Raw genomic sequence first — 23195 nt, 5'->3', positions numbered from 1 at the left:
GTCGCTCTGTTCTCACTGCAGGGGACAGATCCACCAAGGTGATTATAAATGTTTTGTTGTTTTTTTTTCTTTAATGTCCATACTTCTCTTTTAAAGCGGAACGTCACTCTCTCAATCAACAAAGGCTATTTGTAATCCTCATGCTGCTAGCACTAGTAAATTGATAGGGAAGTATGTCATATTTACTTGTTTTAAACTTTCTTCAGGTACTTCCTGGTTTCTCGGGCCTAGGCAAATGATGTCATCAGGGGCGGACCGACCATTGGGCTACTCGGGCACTGCCCGAGGGCCCCATGCCACTAGGGGGCCCCATCAGGGTTGCCAGCCTCAGTAAAACCAGGGACAGTATATAAAAATCTGTGTTTTTTTTTTTACATTTGTCTCTGAAATGTCCCTTACCGACATCCTTTTGGTGTAAAAATCCTTAGATTATAGCTGCCCCGCCTCTCCAGTACCTTCTCAGCCAATAGAAACATGTCTGTGTATACTGTGTGTACATGTATGTGTATACTGTGTGGCCCCATAATCTCGGATTGCCTGGGGGCCCCATAATCTCCTATTGCCCGGGGGCCCCATGAGTTGTCAGTCCGCCCCTGGATGTCCTACATCCCAGGAGTCTTCAGGAGGGAAGGAGAGGAGGAGGGTCTTTCTCAGCTAAGTACACCCTCTCCTGTTGGCATGCTGAACTAAGGGCAGGTGGATTCCAGGAAGTGAATGCTCCATGAATCCTCTGGCCTTACGGAAGATGGCCAGGGACAGAAATGTTGGGGAGAGTTTTTCAAAGTGATTTCCCCTGAAAAAATATGACATGGAGACATGGATGGATGGGGGAGTTTGCTTATTAGTAGGGCTGCGGAAATTAACGATTAATTGTTCGATCAATCGTTAATTTCTTTGATCGATCAAAATAATTTTGATCGAGGACGATCCGCGCAGTGAGCTCCGCGATCTCGCCCATAGGAAAGGCCATGGCTTCGGCCTAGCTCTGGAGCCGCGGCCATCTTGGTCCACCCGACAGCGGCCTAGACGCGCGCGCTGATGTCATCATCGTCCGCCTGCTTGTGTCTACTCTGAGGACGGACGGGTCTGCCTGCTGTCTATTCCAGACAGAGCAGACAATCATGAATATTAAGGTATGGGGGAGATGTGGGCAGTACAGCATGGGGGGAGATGTGGGGAGATGTGGACAGTACAGCATGGGGGGAGATGTGGGCAGTACAGCATGGGGGGGAGATGTGGGCAGTACAGCATGGGGGGGAGATGTGGGCAGTACAGCATGGGGGGAGATGTGGGCAGTACAGCATGGGGGGAGATGTGGACAGTACAGCATGGGGGGAGATGTGGGCAGTACAGCATGGGGGGGAGATGTGGGCAGTACAGCATGGGGGGAGATGTGGGCAGTACAGCATGGGGGGAGATGTGGACAGTACAGCATGGGGGGAGATGTGGGCAGTACAGCATGGGGGGAGATGTGGGCAGTACAGCATGGGGGGAGATGTGGACAGTACAGCATGGGGGGAGATGTGGGCAGTACAGCATGGGGGGGAGATGTGGGCAGTACAGCATGGGGGGGAGATGTGGGCAGTACAGCATGGGGGGAGATGTGGACAGTACAGCATGGGGGGAGATGTGGGCAGTACAGCATGGGGGGGAGATGTGGGCAGTACAGCATGGGGGGAGATGTGGGCAGTACAGCATGGGGGGAGATGTGGACAGTACAGCATGGGGGGAGATGTGGACAGTACAGCATGGGGGGAGATGTGGGCAGTACAGCATGGGGGGAGATGTGGGCAGTACAGCATGGGGGGAGATGTGGGCAGTACAGCATGGGGGGAGATGTGGACAGTACAGCATGGGGGGAGATGTGGGCAGTACAGCATGGGGGGAGATGTGGGCAGTACAGCATGGGGGGAGATGTGGACAGTACAGCATGGTGGGAGATGTGGGCAGTACAGCATGGGTGGAGATGTGGGCAGTACAGCATGGGGGGAGATGTGGACAGTACAGCATGGGGGGAGATGTGGACAGTACAGCATGGGGGGAGATGTGGACAGTACAGCATGGGGGGAGATGTGGGCAGTACAGCATGGGGGGAGATGTGGGGAGATGTGGACAGTACAGCATGGGGGGAGATGTGGGCAGTACAGCATGGGGGGAGATGTGGACAGTACAGCATGGGGGGTGATGTGGGCAGTACAGCATGGGGGGAGATGTGGGCAGTACAGCATGGGGGGAGATGTGGGCAGTACAGCATGGGGGGAGATGTGGGCAGTACAGCATGGGGGGAGATGTGGACAGTACAGCATGGAGGAGATGTGGGCAGTACAGCATGGGGGGAGATGTGGACAGTACAGCATGGGGGAGATGTGGACAGTACAGCATGGGGGGAGATGTGGACAGTACAGCATGGGGGGAGATGTGGACAGTACAGCATGGGGGGAGATGTGGGCAGTACAGCATGGGGGAGATGTGGGCAGTACAGCATGGGGGGAGATGTGGACAGTACAGCATGGGGGAGATGTGGGCAGTACAGCATGGGGGGAGATGTGGACAGTACAGCATGGGGGAGATGTGGACAGTACAGCATGGGGGGAGATGTGGACAGTACAGCATGGGGGGAGATGTGGACAGTACAGCATGGGGGGAGATGTGGACAGTACAGCATGGGGGGAGATGTGGACAGTACAGCATGGGGGGAGATGTGGGCAGTACAGCATGGGGGGAGATGTGGGCAGTACAGCATGGGGGGAGATGTGGACAGTACAGCATGGGGGGAGATGTGGGGGAAATGTGGACAGTACAGTATGGGGGAGATGTGGACAGTACAGCATGGGGGGAGATGTGGACAGTACAGCATGGGGGGAGATGTGGACAGTACAGCATGGGGGGAGATGTGGACAGTACAGCATGGGGGGAGATGTGGACAGTACAGCATGGGGGGAGATGTGGACAGTACAGCATGGGGGGAGATGTGGGCAGTACAGCATGGGGGGAGATGTGGGCAGTACAGCATGGGGGGAGATGTGGACAGTACAGCATGGGGGGAGATGTGGGCAGTACAGCATGGGGGGAGATGTGGGCAGTACAGCATGGGGGGAGATGTGGACAGTACAGCATGGGGGGAGATGTGGGGGAAATGTGGACAGTACAGTATGGGGGAGATGTGGACATTACAGTTAAAGTTAAACTAACTTTCTACGTTTTACTTAAAGTTTAATAAAAAAAATTGAAAAAACTGTATGTGCGTTATAATTAATCGAAATTAGTCGATTAATCGATTAAAAATAAAATAGATTAATCGAACAGGAAAATTTTAATCAGAAACAGCCCTACTTATTAGCTTTGCTTTGAAAATTAGAAAAGAATTAAATAGCATTTTTGGTTTGTGGTGCTCAGAACAAGTGTAGCTCCACTTTACCATACACATGCATCTGAGCGTCCCAAACCGTTAAAAAAAACAAGGGACCAGTGCCAAGACTTGGGGCACTGACATTGTATAAATTAAGAATATTCAGACAGTGGAAAGTCCCGAAGTCTCCTAAAATTATTATCATCCATCACCATCAACACCTGATCAATAGTCACTAACGTGATCAATCATCGGCAACACCTGATCAATCCTCACCGACATCTGGCCGATGACCAAAGCTTCCATGACTTGCACCTTTATTCATGTCAGTCATCCAATAAATGGAGATAGTCCCAGCATACATTTGGTGTCTGATCACCTATCAAGGAGGCCTCACTGACTAAGCAGGGACGGGTCACTGTACTTCCACAGAAATCCACTTTCATTATTGGATACTGTAATGAACAAGCTGGTACCCAGCCTAGGTGCCTCTGCCAAGAGAAAGCTTCCTCCACTCTGGAATCAGGAACCAGGTATTATAGCTGAATATTGCACCCAAGAACTAGACGACACTAGCTTAGGTGCAAACTGGAATTGACTTTATTAAACTCACAAAGCATATATAGCATACAAATCAGGTAAGAGCTTGATCACATTATCCTAAACAATGCAAACTGTAAACAGAAATATCTTCAGTACATCTAATGAACAGTAAACATAAACATTAGACATGCGCACACTGAAATATTTCATTTCGGAAATTTCGTTTTCGTCCGAAAAATAGATTTATTTAGTTACTCCCGAAATTACATGCATTCGTCTGAAAATCCGAAATAATTAAGGTCAAATCTGTCATTGAAGGCTTATGGTGTCGGGTCGAAGGTTCTAAGAAGATTCTACGGAGCAGCCAAACTGTACAACGCCGCAATCGTACATTTCCGGTCAAATGTTCCGCCTACAAGCTATAGTAGAATTCTAATGTTGTATGACACTAGTAATACTTATATTTATTAATATTACTAGTCATCCAGCATTAGAATTCTTCTATAGCCTATGGGCGGAGAATTTGACCAGGAATGTCCGCTAGCGGCGACTGCTTCGTCGATTCTTCATGTCGAATCTTTTCTCTCTATGTCGAATAATCTTGGACTAATAGAGTTAGGTTAGGCACATTTGACCTTTTTTGCTATTGTTTCTATAATGTTGAATCTTTTCTCTCTATGTCGAATCTTTTCTCTCTATGTCGAATCTTTTCTCTCTATGTTGAATCTTTTCTCTCTATGTTGAATCTTTTCTCTCTATGTCGAATAATCTTGGACTAATAGAGCAAAGGTTAGGCACATTCGACCACACGTTCGAAAGACACAGATCGCTATTGTCAGCGTCATGTCGAATCTCCTATCTATATCCAACTGTTGTCACAACAAAAAGGAAAATAAAGCATTTTTTTATGTCGGATCTTTCGGTTTTCGGATTCTGCACGTTCGTTATCGTTTGTTAAAACGGTAATGAAAATACCCAAAATTCGGACGAAAACGAATGCACATGTCTAATAAACATAAACATTCTACAACAGTTCGCTAACGAGGTAAAGTGGACACAATGCTAGTCCCAACTCCAAGATTATTAGCAGACAGACAGAAACAATATTTGACTCAATTAACAATGGGTATTCACACCTAAGAGGCACACAATCAGGGCCCGGGACAAGTGGTGGGCAGAAGGGACAGCTGCCCTGAGAATTGCTGTATCATGCGAGCTTCAGGGGGCACCACAAGGAGATTGTGGAATATGAGGGGCAATATGGGGTAAGTATTGTTCTAGGAGGGGAGATTTGGGGTGGGGGGCTGCTAAGAGTGGTGATTTAGGGAGATTTGTGTATGGAGGTGGGTGGGGGGGGGTAGAAGATTTGTGTTAGGATGCGAGATTTGGGGGAATGTGTGCTGGTAGGGGGAGACTTGAAGTGGGGGGGGATTTTAGAGTTAGAGGATTTGTGTTAGGAAGGGTGATTTTTTTGGGGGGGGGATTTGAGCTGGGAAAATTTCGGGGCATGGGGGGGGCAAAGATATGTGCTGAGAGGAGGATTTCAGCAGGGGGGCGGATTTGTACTGGGAGGAGGGGGGATTTATGCTTAGGGGGATAATCATCTTGGGCGGGGGGGGGCGCAGTTTTGTATGTTTGCCCTGGGCTCCAGATGACCCTGTCCTGGCACTGCACACAATGGGGAATTTATACAATAAAGACACCGTAGTAAAAGATTATAGCAGAAGACCCCAGCATCAGGTTGTTTTGAGCTGATTATATTAACATCTGCTCTGAGTTTGGGGGGGAGGTTTCATACTTAGTAAGGTTGAATAAAGACACCAGTCCATCCAGTTCAACCTGAGTGTCTACAATTGTCCCTATCCCTGTACATTGCACACTCACATTGGTCCCTACCCTCAAGGAGCCCACAATCCAAGGTCCCCATTCATATACTAGGGGCCAATTTTGGACAGAGGCCAATTAACCTACCTGCATGTCTTTGGTTTGTGGGAGGAAACCGGAGTACCCGGAGGAAACCCACGCAGGCAGAGGGAGAGCATGCAAACTCCAGGCAGGTAGTGTCGTGGTTGGGATTTGAACCAGCGACCCTTCTTACTGCTAGGTGAGAGTGCTACCCACTACACCACTGTGCCGCCCTACTACACCACTGTGTCAAAGCAGTCAATGCTGGTTTGGGCACAGAGGCCCCAAATCTGTATCCTGGTCTTCCAGTTCTAATGCCGCGTACAACACGGTCGGACTTTTCGACAGCAAACGTCCGAAGGAACGAATCCATCGGACAATTCGATCGTGTGTGGGCTCCGTTGGTCCTTTGCTGTCCAAAAATCTGACAGACCTTAGAAATAGAACATGTTTCAATTTTTACGACCGGAACTCCGCCGGACCCAGTTCCTATCGAGAAATCCGCTCGTGTGTATGCTAGTCCGACGGACAAAAAACAGACGCGGGGGCAGCTATTGGCTACTGGCTATGAACTTCCTTATTCTAGTCCGTCATCACGTTTTGAAACCGTCGGACTTTGGTGTGATTGTGTGTGGCCAAGTCCGTTCATTCGGAAAGTCCGTCGGGGAGACCTAGTCCGTCGAAAAGTCCGGTCGTCTGTACGCGGCATTAGAGTCTGTGTGTTTTGGGGAGACATGGTCCCAAATCCAAAGCAAGACCACCCCAAAGTTCCCCCAGGCACCCACCTCCCAAAGAATAGAGCCCCCTTCCAAATCCAAGGCCCATAGTCAGTAGACAAGAGAAGAGGCTACACTGCGGTCCCCTCCAAAAGCCCCCATATCCCGGTTGGGCCTTCCACAGATACAATAAAATAGACGATGAGAAGCATTTGGCTATTCCTTGCTTCATGTCTTCTCGTGGACAATTTTGTAAATTTGTACAATTTGTAAGATGTAAAGCGCTGAAGTGAAAATGGTATTTCTTTTACTATAAAGCACCCACTCTGCTGATTCTAATCTGTTTTCAGACCCTTCAGTCAATAGACATGTGCAAAAGGAAAAAATTAGTTTAGTGTCGTTTCGTTTTAATTCGTTAATTCATTAATTTCGTTTAGTTATATTCGTTAACTTCCTTAAATTCGTTTTCGGATTTCGTTTAGTTTTCTACCGAATTCGAAAAATCGGCCACATTCGAAAATATTTCTACCGGATTGTAAATGTATTTAACATGATTCAAAATTATTTCAACCGCATTCAAAATGATTTCAACATGATTCTACATTATTTCAACCGCGTTCGAAATGGTTTCAACATGATTCGAAATTATTTCAACCGCATTCGAAATGATTTCAACATGACTCGATATTATTTCAACCGCATTCGAAATGATTTCAACATGATTCGACATTATTTCAACCGCATTCGAAATAATTTCAACATGATTCGAATTTATTTCAGCCGCATTCAAAATGATTTCAACCGCATTCGAAATGATTTCAACATGACTCGATATTATTTCAACCGCATTCGAAATGATTTCAACATGATTCGACATTATTTCAACCGCATTCGAAATTATTTCAACATGATTCGAATTTATTTCAACCGCATTCAAAATTATTTCAACCGCATTCGAAATTATTTCAACATGATTCGAAAATGATTTCAACCGCATTCGAAATGATTTCAACATGACTCGATATTATTTCAACCGCATTCGAAATGATTTCAACATGATTCGAAATTATTTCAACCGCATTCGAAATTATTTCAACCGGATTGGACATTATTTCAACCGCATTCGAAAATATTTTGTGACCCGACTTTAGGGCCATGTATCTCTGGGTCACTTGGTCAAATTTGGATATGTTGTAGTGCTAGTACTATTGTGTTTGCATTCCAAATTTGGGGTTTCTAGCTATAAGTGACCCCGAGATATGTGGCCCCAAAATCGGGTCGCAAAATGTCATTCTCTGCTGCAGAAAAGTGCTTGACATTTTGTGACCCGAATTTGGGGCCACGTATCTCGGGATCACTTGGTGCTAGACACTCCAAATTTGGTATGCCAACACAATAGTACTAGCACTACAAAATATCCAAATTTGGAGTTTCTAGCACCAAGTGACCCCGAGATACATGGCCCTAAAGTCGGGTCACAAAATATTTTCGAATGCAGTTGAAATAATGTCGAATCCAGTTGAAATCATTTCGAATCCAGTTGAAACCATTTTGAATGCGGTTGAAATCATTTCGAATGCGGTTGAAATCATTTCGAATGCGGTTGAAATCATTTCGAATCCAGTTGAAATCATTTCGAATGCGGTTGAAATAATGTCGAATCATGTTGAAATAATTTCGAATGCGGTTGAAATAATGTCGAATCCAGTTGAAATCATTTCGAATCCAGTTGAAATCATTTCGAATGCGGTTGAAATAATGTTGAATCATGTTCAAATAATTTCGAATGCGGTTGAAATAATGTCGAATCATGTTGAAATAATTTCGAATGCGGTGGAAATAATGTCGAATCATGTTGAAATCATTTCGAATGCGGTTGAAATAATGTCGAATCATGTTGAAATAATTTCGAATGCGGTTGAAATAATGTCGAATCCAGTTGAAATCATTTCGAATCCAGTTGAAATCATTTCGAATGCGGTTGAAATAATGTTGAATCATGTTCAAATAATTTCGAATGCGGTTGAAATAATGTCGAATCATGTTGAAATAATTTCGAATGTGGTTGAAATAATGTCGAATCATGTTGAAATAATTTCGAATGCGGTGGAAATAATGTCGAATCATGTTGAAATCATTTCGAATGCGGTTGAAATAATGTCGAATCATGTTGAAATAATTTCGAATGCGGTGGAAATAATGTCGAATCATGTTCAAATAATTTCGAATGCGGTTGAAATAATGTCGAATCATGTTGAAATCATTTCGAATGCGGTTGAAATAATGTCGAATCATGTTGAAATAATTTCGAATGCGGTGGAAATAATGTCAAATCATGTTGAAATCATTTCGAATGCGGTTGAAATCATTTAGAATCATGTTCAAATATTTTCGAATGCGGTTGAAATAATGTCGAATCATCTTGAAATCATTTAGAATGCGGTTGAAATAATGTCGAATCATGTTCAAATAATTTCGAATGCGGTTGAAATAATGTCGAATCATGTTGAAATAATTTCGAATGTGGTTGAAATAATGTCGAATCGTGTTCAAATAATTTCGAATGCGGTTGAAATAATGTCGAATCATGTTGAAATCATTTCGAATCCGGTATTGAGTCGAATTTCGGCCGAATTCGGTTGAATTCATTAGCTTTGTAATTCGGTAATTCGGATGCATCCGAATGTCCGAATAATGAAAATTCGTCCGGATTTCGAATCGGAATGAAACTGAATGCACATATCTATCAGTCAATGAGATAGGAGGATGACCTGTCGGTATCACTCCTGAGTTTATTATACGGATTACTAAAGACGAGGCATCTCAGGGAGGTCTCACCTCATTACTGCACATTCACCTGTAAATTCAAACAACGCCGTCACGGAGAGTACATAGGCCAGGTCTGTCTGCTATTATCTCCTTCACATTCAGCGGGTTCATTCAGAGTGCAGCTCACAGAAAGAAAAAAACATAGAAAACGTCCTTCACATCCCCGTCTTGTGAGCTCCTCGTCCTCCACCCGTCCATCTTCCTCATCTTGTAGGACATTTGAAGTTTATTTTTCAGAATCTGCTCTGAGCCATGGGAGACATTAGAACATCTAGTAGAATAGAAGACGGGGGCCAGATTCCATGTTTGTTTAATATAGGATGGCTCCTATGAGATCATTCCGTATCGGAATCCATTTGGTAATAATACAGAATTAAAATAAAAAATAAATAGAGAGCTCGGGGGGAGCGGTGGAGGGTCAGCTGCTGGGTTCCAGGAGGAAGACATTCATGGGAGAAATCTAAGAACCTGTTTATTTGTAATGAGAAGTCAGGACTTGGACGGGAGCCCATTACCTATCACTCACGCAACGTGGTCCACCGACAGATCTGAGTGCCGATATCTCTACATTATGCCTTGCTACAGGTTCAGGGAATGGTTGTGTCTACTCATATCAGGTGCTTCCTATGTGGAGTCACCCCACTTATCAAAATGTCACCACCAAGAACTCCTATTTCCTCAAAGATGAACCTTCCATGGAAGCCTTGAGTCTCAAGGAGGAGGAGGGGGGGGGGGGGGGGTAGAGCAGCAACTCTAAGCTCCTGTACACACGGTCGGAGATTCCGACAACCAAATCCGTTGCATTTTGTCCGAAACTGTTGTATACACGCGGTCGGATGAAGTTGTAGGAAAATCCGACGTGATGACGTTATTTCGTTACGATGGGACTACGTTCAGGCTAGTAGCCAATAGCTTTGATGTAGGAATTTGATCTGAGCATGCGTGGCACTTTGTCCGATCGGAATTCTCTACACATGATCGGAGTATGTCCGATCGGAGCATTTTGTCGGAAAATTTTACCAACAAGTTGGAAAACTTGGTCCGTCGGATACTCCGACGGAAACAGTACGATGCAGACCACACACAGTCGGAATATCCGACAACACGGTCCGATCGGACACATTCCGTTGGAATCTCCGACCGTGTGTACAAGGGCTAAGGCTGGTCACATGGTACAGTCTGATTTTTTTTTTTAAATAGTTTACCCAACAAAAGAAGTGCAAAGACTTACCTAATGGGATGTGACACAACTCCGGGGACGTTGGGAAATATCGGGAATTTATTTCCTTATAATGCTTTGTTGGGAACTCTTCTGTTTGACCTTCACAAACAAATGACCCGTCCACATCACATACTATACTGCAGACTTTCTCTACCTTTTCAATATGGAGCAACCCTTAAAAAAAACTTTCCAGTCTCAGGCAGGGGCGTTGCTAGGTCTACAAAAGGTCTGGGGCTAGAGACCATAGCAGCATAGTAAAGAAGTCATACGCTTGGGCGGGCATACACATGTGTATACAGTGAAATACATGTGTGTGTGTGTGTGTATATATCCCCAGAGAGCCCCCCACTTACATCAGGGTCCCTAGAGAGCCCCCCACTTACATCAGGGTCCCTAGAGAGCCTCCCCTTACACCAGAGTCCCTAGAGAGCCTCCCCCTTACATCAGGGTCCCCAGAGAGCCCCCCACTTACATCAGAGTCCCTAGAGAGCCTCCCCCTTACATCAGGGTCCCCAGAGAGCCTCCCCTTACATCAGAGTCCCTAGAAAGCCTCCCCCTTACATCAGGGTCCCTAGAGAGCCTCTCCCTTACAACAGGGTCCCCAGAGAGCCTCCCCTTACATCAGGGTCCCCAGAGAGCCCCCCTACATCAGGGTCCCCAGAGAGCCCCCCACTTACATCAGGGTCCCCAGAGAGACTCCCACTTACATCAGGGTCCCTAGAGAGCCCCCCACTTACATCAGGGTCCCCAGAGAGCCTCCCCCTTACATCAGGGTCCCCAGAGAGCCTCCCCTTACATCAGGGTCCACAGAGATCTCCCCCTTACATCAGGGTCCCCAGAGAGCCCCCCACTTACATCAGGGTCCCCAGAGAGCCTCCCCCTTACATCAGGGTCCCCAGAGAGCCCCCCTACATCAGGGTCCCCAGAGAGCCCCCCTACATCAGGGTCCCCAGAGAGCCCCCCACTTACATCAGGGTCCCCAGAGAGCCTCCCACTTACATCAGGGTCCCTAGAGAGCCCCCCACTTACATCAGGGTCCCCAGAGAGCCCCCCACTTACATCAGGGTCCCTAGAGAGCCCCCCACTTACATCAGGGTCCCCAGAGAGCCTCCTCCTTACATCAGGGTCCCCAGAGAGCCTCCCACTTACATCAGGGTCCCCAGAGAGCCCCCCTACATCAGGGTCCCCAGAGAGCCTCCCCCTTACATCAGGGTCCCCAGAGAGCCTCCCCTTACATCAGGGTCCCCAGAGAGCCCCCCTACATCAGGGTCCCCAGATTTTTTTTGCTATTTTCTCACTTATGCATGCAAGCTTGTCTGGACGGGGCGCGTTTTAAAAATGTTTTTTTTTTTCCTTTTTTTTTTTTTTTTTTTTTACCCTGTTTTTAAAAAAAAAAATATCACTTCTATTCCTATTACAAGGAATGTAAACATCCTTTGTAATAGAAAAAAACATGACAGGTCCTCTTAAATATGAGATCTGGGGGTCAAAAAGACCTCACATCTCATATTTAGACTAAAATGAAATAAATAAAAAAATAAAAAAATAAAATAAAATTTGTAATTTAATTATTTATTTATTTTTGTCCCTTTAAGAGCTGTGGGTGGAAGTTGTGTTTTTGATTGCATGGAGTAGGTAAGAAGAGAGTTCAACCTCTCTTCAATGGAAACTATAATGATTTTAATATTTCACTATTTTCTAAGTTAATATGTTTTTGAACTATTATTTTATATGTATATTTTTATGCATGTAACTTACATTTACAAATAAACATTTAGTACATGATAAGGGATTCTCAGAGTATGATGGGTTAGCTAAAAAGACAGAACACAGCGCAGGAAATTCATTTTAGAGTTAAAATCGAAAAAGAAAATCGCTAGCAGACGCAATGGGTTTGATTTACTAAAACTGGAGAGTGCAAAATCTGTTGCGGCTGCACATAGTAACCAATCAGCTTCTAGCTACAGATTCTTCAATTAAGCTTTGACAATAAAACCTGGAAGCTAATTGGTTTCAATTAGACATGTGCACTGTCGAAAACTTTTTTTTTAGTTTCAATCTTTTTTTGTTTTTCTTTTATTTTTGCGTGTGACATGCAAAACTCGTAAATTAGAAAATTCAAAAATCCGAAAACGTGAAAATCCGTAAATTTGAAAAATTTAAAAATCCGAAAACGTGAAAATCCGTAAATCCATAAATGCGTAAATTTGAAAATTTGTAAATCCATAAATTCGTAGATTCGGAAATTCGTAAAATTCAAAAATCTGGAAATTCAAAAATCACAAAATGTAAAAATCTGAAAAAAGGAAAGAAAATCGCAAAATTTTAAATAATAATTACCTAATAATAACTAAACTATTAAAATACAGGTATTGGAATTTCCTTTCAAAGTTAGTCAATGTGACGAATATGAATTTTTTCAAAAGTTATGAATTTTCCGAAAAAATAATGAATGCTACAAATGGAAAGGAATGAATTATTAATAATTAATATATTTAAAATGTTATTATTATTGTTATTTATTATTATCAATTTGTTATGTTCCATTCGTTTATATATACGGCATTCGTTATTTAAAATAATTTGTAACTTCGGATAAATTTGTATTCATTACGTTCACTAAGTTAGTCAATGTGACAAATACGAATTTTTCCCAAGTTATGAATTATCTGAAATAACGAATACAACATCTAATCAAATGGAAAGGAATTAATTATTAGTAATTAATATAATAAAAATTGTATTATTATTATTGTTATTTATTATTATCAATTTGTTTATGTTCCATTCGTTTATATACAGCATTCGCTATTTCGAATAATTCGTAACTTCGGATAAATTCGTATTTTTTACGCATTCATTCATTACAGCCAAATTTGAAAGGAGATTCCAATACCTATAATTTAATAGTTTAGCAATAGTTAAGTTATTATTAGTTATTTCCGATTTTTGAATTTTCAGCTTTTCAAAATTTCAGGTTTTCGGCTTTTCCAATTTTCAAATTTTTCAGGTTTTCAAATTTTCTTCCTTATTTTTGGAATTTATAATTTTTCGGATTTTCGAATTTCGAATTTCCGATATTTTGAATTTAGAATTTTTCAAATTTACGAATATTCCGAAAAAATTTGTTAAACAGGTTTTCATTATTTCGGAAATATTTCCCAATTAACGAATTTGTCGAAATTTGTTAAACGAATTCGGAAACTAAACGAAATGCACATGTCTAGTTTCTATGCAGAGCTGCACCAGATTTTTCACGCTCCAGTTTTAGTAAATCAACCCCCAATATGTCTTTTCTATCAAAACATATCTTCTATCTTCACCTTCCTAAATGGCAGAAGCTTAATAATGAAAACTTCAATGATGAAACCTTGGATGGCTCATATAAGGTATGAGCCGCTGTTCTAACTCATTCATTGTGTCTGCAAATTTCTACTTGAGCTACTGGGACCTGTAAACAGGCTTTTTTTTTTTTTTTTATCATTGGTGATAAGGAGACAGAGGGAGCATGTTAAAGGAGCCTGAAGCTCCACCTGCTGGCTGAATAGAATCCTGCATAATATGTGATATAGTTAGTTGGTAAGGTTGAATAAAGACACCAGTCCATCCAGTTCAACCTGAGTGAGTGTCTACAATTGTCCCTATCCCTGTACATTGCGCACTCACATCAGTCCCTACCCTCAAAGGAGCCCACGATCCAAGGTTCCCATTCTTATACTAGGGCCAATTTTTGGACAGAAGCCAATTAACCTACCTGCATGTCTTTGGAGTGTGGGAGGAAACCCGGAGTACCCGGAGGAAACCCACACAAGCACAGGGAGAACATGCAAACTCCAGGCAGGTAGTGTCGTGGTTGTGGATTTGAACCAGTGACCCTTTTTTTTACTGCTAGGCGAGAGTGCTACCCACTACACCACTGTGCCGCCCTAATATATACAGATATAGCATGCGACTTTGGAAGCTGCCACTAAAGTGAAAAAAAAAAATCTATTTACTGACATACATCGAGCCTTTTGATGCTGCCATTCTGAATCTGTCCTGAAAATTAGGACCACATTGAGTTGCCCCCCCCCACCCCTTGAGCAGGGGGTGTCGAACTCCATTTTATCATGGGCCACAGCAGCATTATGGTTGCCCTCAAAAGACCGTTTGCACCCTGTTTTCCCGAAAATAAGACCTAGCGTGATTGTCAGTGATGGCTGCAATATAAGCCCTACCCCCCCCCCCCCCAATAAGCCTTAGTTAAATTCCTTGAAGGTCTTATTTTCAGGGTAGGGCTTAATTTCGGGGGAAACAGGGTAGGGCTTATTTGGGGGGTAGGGCTTATATTGCAGCCATCACCGACAATCACGCTAGGTCTTATTTTCGGGGGAAACTGGGTATCTGTAAGGCTAGATGTCTAGAACCCCCCCCCCCCATCCTACCTTTACATCAGATATCAAGAGCCCCCCCCCCCCCGCATAAGTCAAGAGCCCCCCACCCTTCCCTATATCACAGTGCATCCATGCCTTTATGACTCGCTGACACTGACATTCGAGTCCTCCTGTTCCGGTAAGAGTAGATATACTTCCCCTTTTTGGTTGAAGATGTGCCGTCCCTGATGCTTCTCATACCGGACATTGCCAGCAGATTCCATCTCTGATTGGTCGTCTTTTGGTGGTAGGCGGCATACGGCCCTTCTCAGGACCTCCACACCCATTGGACTTTTTCACATTTCTATTTGTATTTCTGTATAATTGTTTCTTTTTTGTATTATTCTATATGAGTTCACTCCCTAGCGCTACATTATTTATCATTTAGGGTCCTTTCACACGGGGCGGATCAGTTCTGATCCGCCCCGTGGATATCCGTTTGCTCAGCGGGGATCACTCCGTCGATCCCCGCTGAGCAGGGAGATGACAGGTCTGTCTCTGCACACTGTGCAGGGACGGACCTGTCACAGCGCCGCTCTCCCCTATGGGAGATCGGATGACGACGGACCGCAATGCCCGTTGTCATCCGATCCGATCCGCAAACGGATGGAAAAATAGCTTTTTCCTCCGTTACACTTTTTCGGATCGGAGCGGGTCGGATGTCAGCGGACATGTCACCGCTGACATCCGACGCTCCATAGACCTCTATGGAGCACCCGTTCAGGTCCGCCTGAAAAACTGACAGGTGGGCCTGAACGGAACGTCAATGTGAAAGGACCCTTACTCTTTAGCCTCTTTGTGTTTATGTAGCGGCTTTTCACCCTTCATTTGAGTTAGCGCCGGTCATTTCCCCATTTACACAGCATGGACTATTCACAGCACAGCATTCAATCAGACCCCAGGGAACCTGTAGTGGGCGCACACTCACCACTTGCTGGATGCAAAAGGTAAATCTGACATACTCATATGTAAAAGTTCTCATTTGTGTATATATGCCATAAAAACAAAAAAAAAAAAAAAAAACATAATAATAATAAATATATTCAAAAATGAACAAAAAGCACACTGCACACCCCCGAGACTTGATACGTATGTATATATATATTTATGGTACTATACATTACACACGATACTATACATAGTAAGTAGTACTGTATGTTATTTATGGTACTATACATTACACACAATACTATACATAGTAAGTGGTACTGTATGTTATTTATGGTACTATACATTACACACAATACTATACATAGTAAGTGGTACTGTATGTTATTTATGGTACTATATATTACACAATATTATACATAGTAAGTGGTACTGTATGTTAAAGTAGTTGTAAACCCTCTATCACAACTTTAGATCATTATAATCCTTATTAATAAAGCTACTGATCACTGTCTGTACAAGTTTCCTTACTTTTTTTTCCTTATATTTCATCCCGCAATGTTTGTTTATGTCTCATAATCGCATCGTGTGTACTGGGCATTAGTTATGGTACTATACATTACACATGGTACTATACATTATACACGGTAAGTGGTACTGTATGTTAGTTATGGTACTATTCCGTGTCAATTTTTTGTCAATATGTGTTTTATGTTTTTAACTCTTTTCTATATATGACCTGTCTGTTGTAATCTTGTTGTCAATAAAATATTTGTTTTACTATACTTTTGTCCATTGCCTGAAAAGTCCTAACGAGCGCCCCTGCCCCTTTATTCCTCTCCTCTTCTGAGTTATGGTACTATACATTATAAATGGTAAGTGGTACTGTATGTTAGTTATGGTACTATACATTACACATGGTACTATACATTACACACGGTAAGTGGTACTGTATGTTATTTATGGTACTATACATTACACACGTTAAGTGGTACTGTATGCTAGTTATAGTACTATACATTACACATGGTACTATACATTACACATGGTAAGTGGTACTGTATGTTAGTTATGGTACTATACATTATACATGGTACTATACATTACACACGGTAAGTGGTGCTGTATGTTAGTCATGGTACTATACATTACACACGGTAAGTGGTACTGTATGTTAGTTATGGTACTATACATTACACATGGTACTATACATTACACATGGTAAGTGGTACTGTATGTTATGGTACTATACATTACACATGGTACTATACATTACACATGGTAAGTGGTACTGTATGTTATTTATGGTGCTATACATTACACATGGTACTACACATTACACACGGTAAGTGGTACTGTATGTTATGGTACTATACATTACACATGGTAATATACATTACACACGGTAAGTGGTACTGTATGTTAGTCATGGTACTATACATTACACACGGTAAGTGGTACTGTATGTTATTTATGGTACTATACATTACACATGGTACTACACATTACACACGGTAAGTGGTACTGTATGTTATGGTACTATACATTATACATGGTACTATACATTACACACGGTAAGTGGTACTGTATGTTAGTTATGGTACTATACATTACACACGGTAAGTGGTACTGTATGTTAGTTATGGTACTATACATTATACACGGTAAGTGGTACTGTATGTTAGTTATGGTACTATACATTACACACGGTAAGTGGTACTGTATGCTAGTTATGGTACTATACATTACACATGGTACTATACATTACACATGGTAAGTGGTACTGTATGTTAGTTATGGTACTATACATTATACATGGTACTATACATTACACACGGTAAGTGGTACTGTATGTTAGTTATGGTACTATACATTATACACGGTAAGTGGTACTGTATGTTAGTTATGGTACTATACATTATACATGGTACTATACATTATACACGGTAAGTGGTACTGTATGTTATTTATGGTATTATACATTACACACGGTACTATACATTACACATGGTAAGTGGCACTGTATGTTATGGTACTATACATTACACATGGTACTATACATTACACACGGTAAGTGGTACTGTATGTTAGTTATGGTACTATACATTACACATGGTACTATACATTACACACGGTAAGTGGTACTGTATGTTAGTTATGGTACTATACATTACACATGGTACTATACATTACACACGGTAAGTGGTACTGTATGTTAGTTATGGTACTATACATTACACATGGTACTATACATTACACACGGTAAGTGGTACTGTATGTTAGTTATGGTACTATACATTACACATGGTACTATACATTACACACGGTAAGTGGTACTGTATGTTAGTTATGGTACTATACATTACACATGGTACTATACATTACACACGGTAAGTGGTACTGTATGTTAGTTATGGTACTATACATTACACATGGTACTATACATTACACACGGTAAGTGGTACTGTATGTTAGTTATGGTACTATACATTACACATGGTACTATACATTACACACGGTAAGTGGTACTGTATGTTAGTTATGGTACTATACATTACACATGGTACTATACATTACACATGGTAAGTGGTACTGTATGTTGAGTCCTTACCTGTTAGTGTCAGGTTGCTGTAGGTGTTGGAGAAATGTTCCTTCAGTAGCACCAGTTGCATCTGTGCCGCCTTCTCTCTCTGCAGCTCCAGCATGGTGTCCGGGTGCTGAGCTATTTTACACCCTTTCTGTTTGTCCAGAGAGATGTCGCTGCGGACGATGTCTGCACAGGACGAGAAATACATTTCATATCAGGAAGGCGCTTCGTATTCATCGTAATCTTCAGTCAGCTCTGAATTCTAGACATGTGCAGAGTAAAATATTTCGTTTCGGAATTTCGTTTTCGTCTGAAAACTTAATTTATTTAGTTACTCCCGAAATTCGTTTTTATTTATTTCGTTTTTCGTTCAAAAATTGCATTCGTCCGAAAATCCACATGAATTACGGTCGAATCTGTCTTGGAAGGCTTATGGTGTCTGTCGAATGTATAAAGAAGATTCGACGGAGCTAGTATACAGCATACTTTAGAACCCTATTAAAGTCTATGGGACTCCAACATTCAAAATCTAAAGTGCTCATTTTAAAGGCTAATTTGCAAGTTACTGTCCTAAACAGTGTTTGGGGACCCGGGTCCTGCCCCAGGGGACATGTATCAATGCAAAAAAAAGTTTTAAAAACGGCCGTTTTTTCGGGAGCAGTGATTTTAATAATGATTAAAGTGAAACAATAAAAGTGTAATATTCCTTTAAATTTCGTAGGGGGGGGGGGTTGTCTATAGTATGCCTGTGAAGGGGCGCATGTTTCCCGTGCTTAGAATTGTCCCTGCACAAAGTGTCATTTATGCAGGAAAAAAAGTCCTTTAAAATCACTCGCAGCTATTATGAATTGTCGGCTCCCGTAATACAGAGAACACTCATTGAAAGTCATTGATAAAAAATAAAAATAAATAAATAAATAAAAAAGCGTGGGGGTCCCCCAAATTCAATTACCAGGCCCTTCAGGTCTGGTATGGATATTAAGGGGAACCCTGCCTCAAATTTAAGAAAAAATTTGACGTGGGGTTCCCCCTAAATATCCATAACCAGGCCCTTCAGGTCTGGTATGGATATTAAGGGGAACCCCGCGTCAAATTTAAAAAAAAATTGACGTGGGGTTCCCCCTAAAAATCCATACCAGACCCTTTATCCAAGCACGCAACCTGGCAGGCCGCAGGAAAAGAGGGGGGGACGAGAGAGCGGCCCCCCTCCCTCCTGAACCGTACCAGGCCACATGCCCTCAACATTGGGAGGATGCTTTGGGGGTCTGTGACCCCTCAAAGCACCTTGTCCCCATGTTGATGAGGACAAGGGCCTCATCCCCACAACCCTGGCCGGTGGTTGTGGAGGTCTGCGGGCGGGGGACTTATCAGAATCTGGAAGCCCCCTTTAACAAGGGGACCCCCAGATCCCGGCCCCCCCCCCCCCTGTTTGAAATGGTAAGGGGGTACAAAAGTACCTCTAACATTTCACAAAGAAAGTGTAAAAAATGGTTAAATAAAACAAACACACTTTTGAAAAATTCCTTTATTAAAAATAAAAAAATAAAAAAAAGATTCCAGCGGCGGTAATCCACTCTTGCTATCCAGCGACGGACGATCATCTCTCCAGCGATGTCTCATGTCATCCAGCGCAGCGAATCCATCCTTCTTCTGTCTCCGTGGAGGAGACACTGCAAAGATTCCGGCGGCTGACGTTTCTTATATACGGAGGGCGGGGCCACCCGTCACCTGACCCCGCCCCCCTCTGACGCAAGGGGAAACCCGGGGTTCCCCGTGACGTATAGGTGACCCCGCCTGACACAGGCAGGTTTCCGTTACATCAGAGGGGTGCGGGGTCACCCATACTTTTTTTCCTGCATAAATGACACTTTGTGCAGGGACAATTCTAAGCACGGGAAACATGCGCCCCTTCACAGGCATACTATAGACACCTCCCCCTACGAAATTTAAAGGAATATTACACTTTTATTGTTTCACTTTAATCATTATTAAAATCACTGCTCCCGAAAAAACGGCCGTTTTTAAAACTTTTTTTTGCATTGATCCATGTCCCCTGGGGCAGGACCCGGGTCCCCAAACACTTTTTAGGACAGTAACTTGCAGAATCTTTTCTCTCTGTCGAATATTTTCTCTATATAATCTTGGACTAATAGAGGTAAGGTTAGGCACATTCGACCACAGGTTCTATAGACACAGATTGTTATTGTCAGAGTCATGTCGAATCTCCTATTCTATATCGAACTGTTGTAACAATGAAAACGAAAATAAAGCATTTATTTATGTCGGATCTTTCGTTTTTCGGATTTTGAGCTTTCGTTATCGTTTGTCAAAACGAAAACGAAAATAGCTGAAATTCGGACGAAAATGCATTTCGGACGAAAACGAATGCACATGTCTACTGAATTCTTATAAAACACATCAGAAGGGAAGACGTGTCCCATGATATCCACCAACCAATGAAGGAAGCTTGTAGCTTAAGCGAAAACTTTTCTTGGTTATCCTTTTATTTTTATTTTTTGTATTAGTGGACTTAAGTCATTAACCCCTTCAATACCCGGGGGGGGAGGGGAGGGCACTCACACCCCCTTCCTGCCCAGGCCAATTTCCAGCTTTCAGCGCTGTCGGGAATGACAATTGCGCGGTCGTGCTGCACTGTACCCAAACTAACATTTGTATCATTTCCTTCCCACAAATAAAGATTTATTTTGGTGGAATAAATATTTGATCACCTCCTGTGTTTTTTATTTTCTGCTAAACAGATTTTGAAAAAAAAAAAAAAAAAGTTTTTTCTTTTGTTGCTGTTATAAAATGTTGTAAATAAGTAAGTTATCTCCTTCACTGATGGGCACTGATAAGGTGGCACCGATGAGGTAGCACTGGTGGGCACTGACAATGGGCACTGGTATGCGGCACTGATATGCAGCACCGATTGGCATTGATAGGCGGCACTGATGGGCACTCATGAGTGGCACTGATAGACACTGAAAGGTTGCACTGATGGGTACTTATGGTTGGCACTGATATGCAGCACCGATGGGCAGTGTATAAGGTGTATAAGTGCCCCCCCCCGGTATTGAAGTGGTTGAACCCACAAATGCTTTTTTATTTTTTATTTTTTTATTTTTTTTTTACCACTATTATTCCTTTATATTGGTTTTTGACATTTACAAATGCAGCCATTTAGAAATTGGATGAAGGTTTAGCGCCAGGAAACACTTTCTGAAAGATAGAAAATGCATTTTATATACAACTATACAGATCAGACCAAAACGAGGGGGGGAAAGAGGGACATCGGGACATTGCTCCAAATCAGGGACAGTCCCTCGAAATCCGGGACGGTTGGGAGCCATGCAGTCTATTAGTAACTCAACCTCAGTGTGCTTAAACCAGTAAAAATACAATAGTTTATTTTGTTTGCGGTTCTTTAACCACTTCCCGCCCGGCCAATGTACATATATACGGCTGGGTGGGAGCCGCCTCCTTCTGACTGGACGTTCAGGAACGTCCTTCAGAAGGAGAGGGATCGCGCGCGCCCGCCCGCGTGCCCGCCCGCGTGCCCGCGTGCAGCGACGCAATCCCGGTGCGCTTGTGTCACCCGGACACGGCACATCTCGGATTGGCAGGAGGGCTCTGTGATTGGCCCTCCTGATCACATGATGGCCATGTCCAATCACAGCCATCATGTGATCAAAACAAACAGCCGGTTGCTAGGCAATCGGCTCCTCCTCTCCTCACACGGAAGTCGTCGCTGAGGAGAGGAGAGCAGATCGCTGCAGCCGGCTGGTGATCAGTGAGTATGAGCTGTTTTTACAGCTTTTTACTCACTGATCACCAGTCTAGTGTAATACACACACATGTCCCCACACATGTCCCCAAAACACACATGTCCCCAAATAAAAAAACACATGTCCCACTAAAATCACATGTCCCAATGATTATCTGCACACATATGTACATGATCATTTGCGTACATATGTCCGTGATCACACAAACCAATCATTATACACTTAACAGAATTTATTTTTACCAAAAACATGTAGCAGAATACATTTTGGCTTAAATTTATGACAAAATTTGATTTTATTGGATTTCTTTTAACCACTTGCTTACTGGGCACTTAAACCCCCCTCATGCCCAGACCAATTTTCAGCTTTCAGCGCTGATGCACTTTGAATGACAATTGCGCGGTCATACAACACTGTACCCAAATGACATTTTTATCATTTTTTTCCCACAAATAGAGCTTTCTTTTGGTGGTATTTAATTACAGCTCTGAGTTTTATTTTTTGCTAAACAAACAAAAAAAGATGCAAAATAAAAAAAATAAAAAAAATCACGTTTAATAGTTTGTTATAAAATTTTGCAAACAGGTCATTTTTCTCCTTCATTGAAATGCGCTGATGAGGTGGCACTGGTGGGCACTGATAGGCGGCACTGGTGGGCACTGATAGGCTGCACTGGTGGGCACTGATAGGCATAGTTAATGCGACACTAATAGGCACAGATAAGGTGGCACCGATAAGGCAGTACTGATGGGCACAGATAAGGCGGCACTGATGGCCAAAGATGGGCACAGATAAGATGGCACTGATGGGTGGCACTAAGGGGCACTGATAGGTACCACTGATAGATGGGACTGATGGGCACTAATAGGTGGCACTGATAGGTGGCTCTGATAGGTGGCACTGCTGGGCACTGATGGGCACTGGTAGATGACACTGATGGGCACGGATATGTGGCACTG

General features: G+C 43.0%; 1 protein-coding gene across 1 annotated transcript in view; it reads right to left on the bottom strand.

Annotated features, from left to right (window-relative positions):
• Positions 1-18659, bottom strand: part of HPSE2 (heparanase 2 (inactive)) — a 417517-nt gene extending 398858 nt beyond the window's left edge. Inside the window, exon 1 of the mRNA XM_077453819.1 lies at positions 18476-18659. Coding sequence (XP_077309945.1) covers positions 18476-18659 — 184 coding nt within the window. The remainder of the gene's footprint in view (positions 1-18475) is intronic.
• Between the last annotated feature and the right edge of the window lie 4536 nt (positions 18660-23195).

This window comes from Lithobates pipiens, unplaced genomic scaffold, assembly GCF_037356315.1.
Source record: "Lithobates pipiens isolate NorthernLeopardFrog02 unplaced genomic scaffold, aLitPip1_a1.2 Scaffold_25, whole genome shotgun sequence".
Taxonomy (NCBI): Eukaryota; Metazoa; Chordata; class Amphibia; order Anura; family Ranidae; genus Lithobates; species Lithobates pipiens.
The sequence above is the reverse complement of the archived record's forward strand: the minus strand, read 5'-3'. Positions and strand labels throughout refer to the sequence as shown.